The following is a 13,590-nucleotide window of genomic DNA, read 5'->3' as shown; positions in this document are numbered from 1 at the left end:
CGTCCATTTATATTCAGGAGGAGGACCAGGCGGGCCAGCCCAGCTATATATAATAACTACGTAGGGGGGAATAAAAACCTTTTGCAACCCCAAAAAGAGTAGGCCCTGCTAGATTCGCCTTTTTTTTTTTCTTCTTTCCTACTTTTTGTAGTTCATCTGTTTGTTATTGTGTGCCGAGACTTTCATCTCAGATTCCCCCCCCCCCCCCCGCACACACACACGGACATAAAGCGACGAACGCAGCGGGACCGGTTGTCAACCTCAATGGCTGCTTTCTATACATCGTTGTCGTTGATTGAAAACGGGAAACGACCAAAAGTGGGGTGGGCTAGGTGGGTGGGCTAGGTGGGTGGGCTAGGGGGAGGTGAAGCCGTTCAAAAGGTGCCGTCTTACTCCCGACATCGTTTGCTCTCTCCGTCCGTCCGTCCGTCACGGGTTTTGACGTTTGATAGAGCCCCTCCGCTGCTCCGCTGCTGATGGATACTGTCCATAATAAAGACGTGCAGGCAAGCGCTGTTCCTCTTCTGCTTGGCCATTTGTCTTCTATTATTCATCGTCGAGATATCGCAAACGATGAACAGATCGATACCATTTCCGTGCCGATGACTCGCCTGTCTGTCTGTCGGAGTGTCTAGTTGGTAGCTAGCGCGGAGGAGGAGGAGGAGGCTGTCGTTCATCAAAGATGTTGCCTGATGGGCTCGTCTCTCCGCCATCAGCAAGTATATACGTATACGTATTATATCCCCTGGCTCGTTCATTCTCATCATCTCGGCGCTCTTGCTCGCAACTCTTTTTCCGGCCGTTTGACGATATCGATCGCCCTATAAAAAAGAATAGGATTTTGGAAAGAAGAGTGCAGCACGATGAGGAGGCTGTTGTGGAGGAGTCTGTAGCGCGGACGATTGGGCGGGTCTGGTGTATAGATTTATAAGAAACTACTGTGGAAAGGGAGACGAGGTGAGAGGCTGGTGGTGGTGGGGAACGACTAGGAGGCTATATTCTTATTTTTTTACCACCCGCCACCTCACGCGCGCTGTTCAAACGGCTAATGGAATGATACCGAGCGAAAAAGAAAAGACGGGCGAAAGAAGAAGAAGAAGAATAAGATGTGATGGAGGTGAAAGACCCAACTAAAAAAAATGGCACGTACGGCGGACCCATTTCGACCCACAGTGGGTGGGACCGGAGAGAAAAAAAAAACCTGACGCACCCGAGAAAAATGATGACCGTGCCGTTATTTTTTCCCTCACCCATCCACCACCACTATATATCATTGCATCAGTCGATTATTTCATCCGCTTGTCGTCTTTATAGAATATCGCTCTCTACCTAAGTCTGTAGGCGGCGCTAGAGATTTATAGGTACAAGTGACGTCTGTAACACACTTTGTCGACAAACTAGTGTATGCTAGTATTTTATTTCTAGCCTTTTTCGCCTCTCTGTCTGTCTTTGTCGTTTCTTTTAACGAGTTGTGCGCAGCCAGTTTGGGATGAATGTTCTCAATTTGCCTTCCAATGTGTCAATGCGCAACATTTCTATGAATCCGGAAACCAAAGTTGATGCTGACTGGGTCATATGGCGTATGATATTTATATATCAAGGTAAAAAAAAAGGCTTCCAATACACACCCGCAGAGAGAGAAATATAATAATAATCAAAGGATCGAGTCTATATATATAAGAAAGAAAGGGCTCGTGCCTGCGATAAATAAAACCGGAGTAGTACGTGCTGCTGCGGAGGAAGACGAATATTGAGCAGAGTCTTTCAATATTTTCGGTTTGCGGACTGATTCGGCACGACGATCCCATCAAGTCATGCGTCTTCTTTTGCCTACTGCTGCTGGTCCTTTTATTCGTCGTCGCTTGTTTGTTAGCTGCTGCTCCGATGGCGACCGTCCTGATGGAGTTGGGCGGATCGATCCCGCCTCGCAAACAAGAAGGCCTTTCCAATGCGGCTGCCTGCTCGTGTATAATACTCTGACATATCCGCATCATGCGCGAGGCTAGTTTTGTTTACAACTAGTTTGATAGAATGCTCAGAATCCATTGTAATCTAATGAGCAATTTCACTCGTCTGCTCTTGGCTTATACTCATACGCTGGCTATTTTAAGACCGAATCGCGTTACGTGTTGGGAATCCATTTGTTCCCGTGTAGTCGTACTATGTAACTACATAACCATCAAAGTTTGGTTTTCATGGAACGCAGCGAAGGAAGAAAGTGAAGGAAAGTTTGATCAATACCAAATATATATCTAGCAAACAATTCATCTACTGTGGCCCGCCAGTCTAAAAGCAAAATAATCAACAAACAGCTGTTGCCTGAGGAAATGGAGGGAACCCGCAAACTAATAATGGATGAAAACTTGCAAAGTAGATTTTTAAAAAAATCTCCTTATAATTCCATGCGTTGCATCCATTCAGTGTAGGGGGAGGGGGTGATGAAATCGATAAAATCTTATTGCGGATCAAAAGCATACAAAGTCTTATAAGAAATATGATCTGAATTAGCCGTCAAAAAAAGTTTCTTTTGGGGATTTCGTTATCAATGTCATCGTAATTCTGTCATTCAGATATCATGGGATCAATTTCACGATCTTCATGAACAGGAATCCATTTCCACATTTTAATGAGAGCAAATAATTAAACGCAGAAGCACGTGCCATGCAATTATCGTCAACGTATAGCAGGAGCAGAGGGGAGGTGGAACGCCGCTGATATACAAGGCGTTCTACACATGTAAATCTAGAGCTAGCAAGCTTCATAGTAGCATGGCACGGCTGAAGTCATTTATAAGCGAGGTCCTATTCACGTGAGTAATGGAAATGGGTTGCCATTAAAAATAGTCCAATATCCCTCAACCGCTATAGTCAAGCTAATCACGTCTAAAAATAAAAGTTGAATGAAACCAGTTTCGCTATATACAGCCCACACCAGCATCAAGTCATTGCATTTGACTAGTCTCCTTTGAAAAATGGATTTTTATAATTCAAAGTTTAGAGACTTTTTGTCTTTGGCTTTCATCATCATCCGTCTTTTCTCCTCTCTTTCAGATAAAATTTTTCCTTTTTTTCTTTTTTGTTGTATAACGGAGCACCACTCTACCGAAAAGAGATTAGATTATGCTCTGATTATACTTCTAAAAACGGCTGCGATATATAGGAGAACAATCGAACTTTGCTCTCAAAACTCTCCATCAGCTGGCGCTTTTGAAATATTCAATTTCGTTTGATCTAATCCTTTTTAAAAATTATCTTTCTTTTTGTTGCACTCAGAAATTGCTTGGGAATTAAACCATTTTTTTTTTTTTTTCATTTTAAACCTGCCTTTTAACCCAGGTTTTAGATAAGCTCTTATAGCCTCTTATTCGTTTATCGTCACACATAAATATAACGATAAAAGTAGTTTCAATTTTACTGGATTAGATTTATTCATTTATTTTAAATTTTTGTGTATTCTTCAACTCGTCTTTGTCCTTCCATCCATATGAGTTGTACTCTTTTCATCTTATAATGAAAAAAACAAACAAAAAAAAAAAAAAAAAAAAAAAAAAATGTCTGGAACCGCACGTGGAACGATCTATCAATCCGGCTGGAGGAAAAGATATGATGAAAGCGCGAGATTTCCTTCTCTCTTATTTCATTCTTTTTCTCTTGTGTATCTATTTTGTCTCTTGGTGCACGAGAGATATAGTGTAGTCTTCTTACTTGGCTTCATTTGGAAAAGTGATGGTCCCTTTTCCTTGTTTCCAGGGTTGTCTAGAGACTCCAGACGCGTCGTTTTTATCCCAGTCTATTCTGTCTATATACGTTTAGGCCTATATACACTTGTCATCTTCTCATTTCGCCCCTCCATCTTGAATTGATGAGCCAGGTCGTCAGTATAATAGAACATGTTGGAGTCGAGTATATTAGCTTTCGCGATAAGCACGATATACTCTACTACTCTTGCTTTGTGTAATTATTTTTCTTTTTGAAAAATTATATCCATCTCCAAGAAGAGGGGGCGGGGGCTAGCTCCGATAGTCTAGTCATTATGCAATCGTGATAAGACACTTGAGTTGACGTCGTCTTTCATCTTCAAAGATGATTATTATATATCCCGCGCGATACCACACAGATGACACAGATGCAGGGTCGACGACGTCTTACACCAGAGATGGCCAGATGCTGGCCTTTCTTCTTCAGATTCATTTCCGCCACAGCCACTTGGATCTTCATTAGACGTCGTTCCTATTCGGGCGCATATATATAGGATCCGTCTTAGATAGTTCTTGTCCGTGGTTCTAATAGGTGGCACCTTCGTTAGAAGAACTTTGAATTGGAGAACTTTTTCTTTTTTTTTTTTTTTTAATTTATCCTTCTGATTTGAACGTGAAACAGACTTTTAAAGCTGGAAGCAGTCGCAGAATTATTTTCGCCCTAGTAAACGGGAAAGTAATGATTTAAAGTTCATCGATTTGACGAACAGATCACAAAAATGCGCCTTTTCGTTCTAATTAATGTTGAAGAGGCTAGTTTTCAGTTATCGGGGTCTATTTGAGCTCCAAGAAAAGAAGTACCTGGGAATAAAAAAAGGTAATCGAGGAGATCTAGGGAGAGATCGACAAGCATCCAGACCATCCAGACAGTTAATATCCATGGATGGGAAATGAAGTACTGCGGTATATATGTCGGCAACCTCGAATCGATTTTTCCTCCTATACGGTGCGCTCTTTTTCTTAACTCTATATTCATTTCGTCTCTTCTATTCACATCGAACTATACCAGAAACGAAGAATATGCACAGACATACAGCACACATCGGGACGGGAAATTTCAATAGAGATGTACTCTATAGCGCCAGTGGACTGACTCGTGCGGACTATGCTCCTATTGTTGATGTCGTTCACCCGTGTAAACAGCAGACCTATAAGTCTCCGAGATTGAACAAAAATCTCGTGATGGCTAGATCTATATCTGCGTAACATACAAGCTCTTAAGCCAATGGAACCGATCGGTAGCCATGCGTCACTAATGTTGTCTCAATAAGACGGAAGCATTCACGCGCCTTTTGTACTGGCAAACGCGAAATTGATATCGACTCTTTTTTTTTTAAATTACGGATTCCATTGGTGGCCGGCAGCTTTGCGGGAGGTGTAAACATGCCCGACGGAACGTCTGTCATGTCTTCTGTTGACAGTCCGGCTGATGCGTGTGTACTGTGTACTGTTGCAAGGCCTTAGATGACGTGCGATGTTTGCAACCCTTTTCCGCACGCTCCGATTCGTCGAATAATGGAAAAGAGCTGAGAACGTGTGGGAATTTTGCCATGTGCCACGTCGTCAGCTACCGTTACAAGATATATAGACGTGCAACCGGCCGTATATAATGCCCTAAAAAGTCCTGACAATGTCTGCTGGTCGTCACCAAACGGACGACAAGAAACAATCGGAATCCATTTCTAGACGTCCGGTGCACAGTTCTTCTGAGCTGGTTATCAACGGGCGCCTTAGCGTGTCATTGTTGAAGTCTTGTCTGTACTTACTGGAATATAGGAGTGTTAATCGTCGTTTGTCCCCAAATGCATTGCTCTCGACTGTCCTCGCATGTATTGAACAATGGACGTGGATATTGTACACAATGGACAGGACCGAAAGTGATTATTACCGGATATTGTTTCCAACTGCTGGTCTTATTGGAAATCTTGTTTTCCGTGAATGAATGTCGAACAACTTTCATCAGCCAAATGATCGACCAGTAAGCTACAGAATCGAACTAATCGGAAAATTATTTAAAACAAAAATAGGTTATCCACCATCAGACTTGTGTAGTTCCCATCTTGAATCTATCGGATTTTGCTGTGTCATTTCCACTGATAACAATAACTGGCAACTAATTGAAATGAAACTGTTGACTACATTCGTGTTTGTACAGGGACCTACGCTGCTTGCGCAACACCATTCACACGCACTTACTCATCACGTACATCATGGCCGACCTGCTCTGGATCGTCACGGCCACTCTGCAGGTGCGTGTGCCCCGTTCATTTCAAATTCCAAGTTCGCTAATAATAATAATTAAAACAAATCCCATTCACTTTGTTGGTTTTAATAGTTGTACCGGGGCGAGACCAACAAAGGATCTTGCATCATCGTCATTTTCTTGCACTACTTCCACCTGACCAACTTTTTTTGGATGTTCGTCGAAGGTAAGGCCAACCAAGTTAACTTTCTTAAAGATTACGCAAGAGCTCCCCCCCCCCCCCTCCCTCCGCCCGCTTTGGGTTCATCTCTGGCAAGTCGTTAGTCATCCAAATTCGATTCTCTCGACTTGACTTCCGACACAAAGATGTTGGAGGACCTTCTTCCGCTCTTCTCTTTCCTCCATCTCTCCAGAAAGTAGCGGGTGGATGTAAAAGGATCTAATAAAGCCAGCGGAATACGCTGATGTGTACGTATGGGCTGCGCGTTCTGCCGGATCGACCGCGTCAAGAGACGCCAACAGAGAAGAGAAAAATGCGGCAGAGAGAAACAGACGGGCCATTGTATAAGATTGGTCCGCTGTGCGTGTGCGTGACTATATGCGCTGATGTTAAGATGAATGGCGACTCTGATTCCGCTCTGTTGTCCTCCCCATTCCATCCGAGCGTCTTTCCTTTCGCGCCACTAAAAATATCCGGCAAAATAGACGTCAGGGACATTGGCCAGCAAGGCGACGGCCTTTTTTTCCCCCCTCCAGTCACTTGTTATCGAGACGATGTAGACGCTTCTGCTGCTGGACAGTGTTGTTGATCAGGCACTGTGAAATAGTTTCGGAGAAAGAAAAAAAAAAGGTGCGTCGCTGGACAATTTTAACTGGTCTTGGCTCATCCGCTCCAGCTAGACTTTCAAACTCTTTTTGGTCGAGACCCGATTGCCAGATGGGGAAACGGGGTGGGCATGCATAGCTGTGCAGAAAATGAAATTAACAAATGAAAAGAAAGAAATCGTATATAAAGAGAGAGAGAGAGAGAGAGGAAGGAAAAATAACTTTTTCTATTCCCGTCTCTTTTCCAGCGCAAACCACGAGACTTTCAATTTCGTTTTGCTTTTTGCCGTTCTCTCTCTCTCTCTCCTTTTGGCCTCTTGTCGCTATATATTTCATCAACCTGACAACATTCCGACTACAATGATCTTCCCCCTTTCGTTTCTTTCGTTTCTTTTCGTTTCTTTTTTGTTTTTGTTTTGTGATTTATCCCAAAGCGAGCGGGCGTGCCCGTCTATGACCTTCCGAGCGCCGTTTATTTTCCCTATTTCTTCGTCTTTTTAAAGAAAGATAAAAATATCGCGTATGGTCTATCCGCTGTGTGTATTCTCATTCTTGACCTTTCGCCACATATATAGGTTTTTATCTCTACATGCTCGTCGTGGAGACGTTTTCTGCCGACAAGATCCGGTTGCGCATCTACGCCTTTATCGGCTGGGGTAAGATATGAATATCCTTTCATTCATTCAGAATCTCCCATTTTTTTATTTTGTTTGTTGCCATTTACTTCCGCCGTTTGTTGATTCGCTCGATACTTTTCTTTTTTATTACTTTCCAATTCGTTACCAGAAGATCTTATCAGCCTGTTGTTGAAGTAGCACAGTGTCAATTCGCCTCCTAGTTCTAACAAATAAGAAAAAAAAAGTCGGAGCAGAACACGGGTGGAAACAAACAGAAGTTTATATAGGGACAAACAAATCAACAGAAAATGACAGGGGGGTCGTTCATCATGAAAGACGTGGCGACCAACATATTGTGAAGGAATTTCAAATAAAACGGACGAGAAAGGGAATAATAAAAAAAAAAGGAGAGCATCGCACCCATTCATGTTCCTTTGTCAACGATCACGGGGAAAAGCTTCGTAGATGTATGTGCGGACGCTTTTTTTCTTTTCATTCCGTTTTATTGTGCTGCGACCCCGTCCATCGTCATCGACGATGTCTCTATACTCCCTCTATTGTGCAATTGTAATATATCAGTTGCAGCGTGCAGTTGCGTGTCATTTCATCGAAACCCAACGTGTATTGGCACTCGTCCTATAATGCGACAGCCGCTTTAGGCCTTACATCTAGCCAACGGAAAGCCTTTATACATAGTAGACCAGGGCCAACTGTCTTATTTTTTTATTCGCTCGAACCTAAATGGCAGCCTGATTCATTTTGGCATTCATTAAAGGCGGATCAAGTTTGATGAAATCGCCCCGCGCTTCTTACACATCTATTTCGTCTTAATCCCTTGAGGCATTAGTCGGCCGTTGATGCGGAAGAAACAGACACACACATAATCTAAAATGTCTATACAGACCATACAGACATAATATATAGCCGAGAATCGACTCTGTTTGATGAGGAAACTGGACGACTGTGTATACGGCGGTAGGATCAGTCGACATAAAAAACGTAGCAATCAGAGTCGACTTGTAAAAAAATAAGGACAAGACTTTTAATGCTGTGGGATTTTTTTTTCCCTATCGGGTTGACTTGTTTCAGCGTCTTCCGTTTCCCGAATGGCCGACCTGTGTATAAAGCAAGGAGCGGAACATTGTGAACGAAGAAAACGAACGAAAATAGTAGTTACTACATATAGAGACGGCCTGATTTTTGTTGGGAGCCTTTCGTTTCGTTCGATTGAAAGCGCACGAGAATGAGAGAAAAGTTCATCAAGGAAATGGGAAGCCAAGGACATCCGATCTGGCCGTCTCTCCTTTCTCAGTTGATTCTTAGAATACCTATATTTCTTTTTCTTTCTGGGGGATATGGAAGGTCTCTTTCTTATACATTTGCAGAAGGGATCCATTGGCGAATAGCATCAGCATCATTAGTTCTCTCTTCTTTACTAAATACAATCCCCAAAAAGAATAAAACTGGCGGCATTTTCTTTTTTTTCCAGTCTGTAACCACCAGACCGTTAGTTCCGTTTTCGTCACTAAAATGTTTTTTTGATATACACATCGTAAAGCAATGTACACATGTTATATGGAAACCTTATTCTTGTGTCTTAATTTTGTTCGGCTAAATAGATTGGCTTATAATTCATTGATAAGTTTGGATAGTTGCGACTCGCAAGTTGCTGAAACTGACACATGTTATAAATAGCGTCACGTTTCTTCTTTTTTTTTTCTTTTTTCGCCTTTTTGTTCTTTTGTTGTTTATGTTTTTTTCCAACGGTCGTTTGGCAGGGATTCCGTTGCCGGTCGTCATCGTTTGGGCCGTCGTCAAAGCCAACTGGTTCACCTACACGTCGACCGAAGGCCAGCACGTAAGTCCTTCACCTCTTCACTTTCACTCTCGCCTTTCTATATGCTTCTTCTCCCTCGTACATAACCCAACACTACCCACTCACCGCCAAGTTTATTATAGACAACACCTGATTGCAAGTTATGCTACGCTAACACTCAAAACAAACAAACAAACAACTTAGAGAGGGTCTATTTATACATAAAGAGACTTGGGCATGGATATTAGACGACGACTCTTGTTTATACAAGTCTCCAACTGCTGTGTCTTATATATACCAGCGTTTTGGCTTTATTATCACGTATCCGACGACCCTGCTATGTCCGCTAGTTTTGGTAAAAAAAAAACCTTTTCATTTGTGTTCGAAATCCATTCGTCAGCCAATGCATCCGCACGCGCGCCAACTTATATGACGGAGTCGATTGACAACTTTGGTGTAATGAACTTGCAGTTATTGATTATATGTGGGTTGCCTTTGTGTGTCGTTTACAGCAGAAGCTGGACCTGGAGTCGTTCCTGGCCAGCTGTCCGTGGATGGCGGCCAACAGTTACGACTGGATCTACATGACGCCGGCCATCGTCGTACTTTTCGTCAACATTCTCTTCCTTGTCAAGATCATGTGGGTAAGTCGGCACCTCCTTTATTTCTTTTTAGACTTTTCTGGCCCTCTGAAGTTGACGACACCAACATCCGGCGAGCGCTGAATCCGCGTTCCGTGACAAAAAGAAAAAAACCGAAAAATCAATGCCGAGCGTTGCCAATTCGCTAAGTGAAACAAAGTGACTCGCCATTGAATTGCTAATTTGCGAATTGATACACCCACGAGGAAGGGAAATTAATCGCAATATAGTAGTTCTACGTGTTCGATAAGCTTATTGAGTCACGTAGCGCGACAGCGACGTCCCACCAATTTCAAATTCTCGTCGTTTTCCAACAGCGCGCAACACAATGGCCCCAACCCGTCTGCGATTTATGGATGTAGGTCGAAGGGAAAAAAAGAAGAAGAAGACGGAAATGATAAATTGAATGACTCGATCCGTCCCCTGTATACTTATGTTCTTGGCCCTATTTCGTTACAAACAATGCGAGGGGGTTCTGTGTTGCTGTACACCTTTTTTTAATAATTCTGCGAAATCTCTTTTTTTCTTTTTCTCGTGCGTTTCTATGGGAGAAAAAATAAAAGAAAAAGGCGATTGCGGGAAATCGATTGCCAGAATCGTCCCGCGTTTTTTCTCTCCTGCCATTGGAATTCTGTGCATCTTTATATGAGCAAAGGGGGGACGCCGTGTATATCCTCTTATTCATAGACCACCAAACTTCTATATACACGACGGTTCAGCACTTGGTTATCGACTGGCACCAAACCATTGATCAATGATCATATCGTCTGCACTTTACGTTTTTTTCCCCCCTTCGTTATTCGATTTGGCTCAAAAAGTTTGATGATAATAAATCAGACTGGAAGTCTATATACAGTCGAAATCCTTTTCCGTCTTATATTATATACCAGCGAGATAGCGTCGGACGGCAAGTGATATTTTATTCGCATATTCGGCTCTCCTCGCTCTTGGTGCGTACCCTCAAAATGGTCACTCCGACCACCATTGGTTGCCTCACGTCCTTAAAAATTCCCCCCATATCTATGGAATCCCCCTGACAGCCAGGAATCATTTATTGTCCGTCGTGAGTATAGAGGTATACCCGTCAAACGTGTATAGCATTTCGACATTATACCATAGCGCTGGAAGAAATATCAATAGATTGAAGAAAGATGGACGGCTTCTAAGGAAGGCAAAAAGAAAAAAAAGGCTCATCCGTGAATATGAGAAAGTTTACCAATTTCAGACTGAATCTCGTTAACGGCAAGAAACTTTTGAGATCAATTTTGTGGGGGTTCATCCGAGTAACTTTTTCGGGTGCTACCCACATATCAAGTGTGCCCATCTGCACACATACAAGTCTGAGATGCAAAATAACGCGGAGGCAACCAGAAACGTCGTTCCCACACACTTCTATTACGCAAAACTCCATAGATTTTGTGCATTGTCATCAGCAGATTGTAAAGAATGATTGGCCGAGACGGGTCAAACGAGATAATTCAACACTTGAGCGATGAACATGGCCGGTCTTTCTTGTGGAAAATTTCCCGATGAAAAATAAGGACGATGGCGTACGTATACATCCCACACAAAGCTGAAAGTTCAATTTGATTTTAAAAGTTAAAAAATAAATAAATAAAATAAAAAATCGCCGAATGCTCGAGTCTGTACTGGCTTAAAGGTATTTTTAAAAGCGTACAGCAACAAAAGGAAGATGGCGAAGCTCACCGCATCTGATGCCGTTGACATAATGGTAAGCAACAAACGGTCGCCCAATATAAGCGGATGATTGGATGCACTCAGTGCGGTGGTGAAAAGAGCGCCCAGCGCGCACAGCAGCAGTCACTTCAGGAGATGAAAACAAAACAACAGCAGAGCGAAACTCGTTCGTTTTTATCCGGTGGATGGCCTTTTCTTGTAAATACGCAAAGACAAATTTCATTCAAGTCAAAGAGAGTAGCTGACGTCGCTGCAACATGGAACGCTTTGATAGGATTTCTGTTGCGAAAAGAAGAAGAAAAGAAGGAGCAACGACGAATGGGAGCCGCCGGTCGGGGGGTTGAAAGAGTGGCGTATAGAGAGAGCTTTCAGTTGATTGAGTCCAGGAGAAGTTCCTTTATGCCAAGTCGATATCCTGCCATAGACCCAAATTCTTTGGTAAAAAAGAAAAGAAAAGGGCGTGGGTAGATTGTGACGATGAAACGACTTGCCGGCCCCCAACGTCAGCAGTTCAACACCGCCGTTTTTCAATCCCGATCATAGACTTCTTTTTTTTTGTTCTGTACATACTCTTGTTGATTGTTGCGCTGAATGCGAAAAAGGGGATGAAACGCTCGCCCACCACCACCAAGGTCTTAAAATAGACGAAAAACAAAACAGCCGGAAACTGGGAATCGTGTTGGAATCAAAAGATGGAACGGAATCCATTAGTCTTTGTGCTGCTGCTGCTGCATATGTGCGCTCACGATCTCACCCTATCGAGGACCAGCTGAATGGCCAGGTCAAAGAGGACGAATATCCAGCTCGAGCCGAATATCTGCTGGATGGATAAGAAAGAAGAAAGCTCCATCACTCTGGCCAATGTCCGCCACAGCTTGGTGAAAGTGCATTTCTTATTTCACAGCGCGGCCAAAAGCCCAGCTGACAGCTGATCAATGGTGATGGGGCGATGTTCCTGACAACCTAATACACGAATGACCAGCAGCAAGCTAGAGCGCTACATACACACGCATGTTTCTACACAAGTGGGCAAGGGGAGTTGTGTCAAATCGTGTCTCTCTATGCGATGTGCCAACCCGAAAAAACATAAAACAAAAACCATTATACCCGGTAACACCTATACACAAAGGCTATGCAGTTAATCAACATCAAACAGACGCATAGATAAGCGGCTGACAATATCTAAGCGCTCCCATCTCGCAGCCGCACTTATATCATTTATCTCTCGCTCTACCACAAATTTACCACAGAATCGGAAAGGAAAAGAATTATAATAAGACGATTTGTTTTAGTTGATAAAATAAAAAGCACCACCCAGATTAATTGATCCATTTCTTTTTTATCGGCGGTGTTGTTGGTGTTTGCAGGTTCTGATAACGAAATTGCGTTCGGCCAATTCGGTCGAGACGCAACAATACCGCAAAGGCAGCAAGGCCCTTCTGGTGCTGATCCCGCTCCTCGGACTCACTTACGTCCTGGTCATCGCCGGCCCGACGGAAGGACTCATCGCCATTTATTTCTCACACATTCGAGCTGTCCTACTTTCCACACAGGTATTATACACACACACGTCCTATGTCAATTATTTCGTAATTGTTGACTCTTCCGAGTCATTATTGTGAAACTTTGTCGCTCTATAATCTCGGCCTACATCTCGAGCAGTTCTAGTAGCTGGAAATGTTGTGATGTACACACAAGATGAGAGGAAACATGATATCTGGGTCTATCTACTCAAATTGGCCGGGATTTGCCGACGGGAGCTAATCATTTCCCGAGAAACTGAGTCGACATCAAAGCCAACTAATTATTAGACTCCTAGTTCGATGGCAGCTAGAGCAAGGTGCGGGGTTCGTATTGCGCGCACACACACACACACGGTAATTGAGTGTTTTGAATTGAGATTGGGTTACGTCAGCGGCTCGGTGAAAGTCTCCCAAGAACCCCCCAGCAGCAGCAGCAGCCGACGCTCTTACCGTTATACATCGCCAATGCAATTATATAGGGTCCGCCGCCGCCGCCGTCGTCGTCGTCGT

The 13,590-nt window shown here is 43.2% G+C and overlaps 1 protein-coding gene across 5 annotated transcripts in view; it reads left to right on the top strand.

Annotated features, from left to right (window-relative positions):
- LOC124344598 (diuretic hormone receptor-like) overlaps nt 1–13,590 on the top strand; it is a 35,676-nt gene that overhangs the window by 16,400 nt on the left and 5,686 nt on the right. For 4 of the 5 annotated variants that reach the window (XM_046798199.1, XM_046798197.1, XM_046798200.1 and 1 more), the window contains exons 4-9: nt 5,913–6,006; nt 6,093–6,186; nt 7,361–7,441; nt 9,181–9,260; nt 9,731–9,862; nt 12,925–13,110. In XM_046798199.1, coding sequence (XP_046654155.1) covers nt 5,913–6,006; nt 6,093–6,186; nt 7,361–7,441; nt 9,181–9,260; nt 9,731–9,862; nt 12,925–13,110 — 667 coding nt within the window. The remainder of the gene's footprint in view (nt 1–5,912; nt 6,007–6,092; nt 6,187–7,360; nt 7,442–9,180; nt 9,261–9,730; nt 9,863–12,924; nt 13,111–13,590) is intronic. The other variant, XM_046798198.1, reaches the window with a different exon arrangement.

The sequence above is a fragment of the Daphnia pulicaria genome, chromosome 6 (genome assembly GCF_021234035.1).
Source record: "Daphnia pulicaria isolate SC F1-1A chromosome 6, SC_F0-13Bv2, whole genome shotgun sequence".
Taxonomy (NCBI): Eukaryota; Metazoa; Arthropoda; class Branchiopoda; order Diplostraca; family Daphniidae; genus Daphnia; species Daphnia pulicaria.
This window is presented reverse-complemented; position numbering and strand designations above follow the sequence as displayed.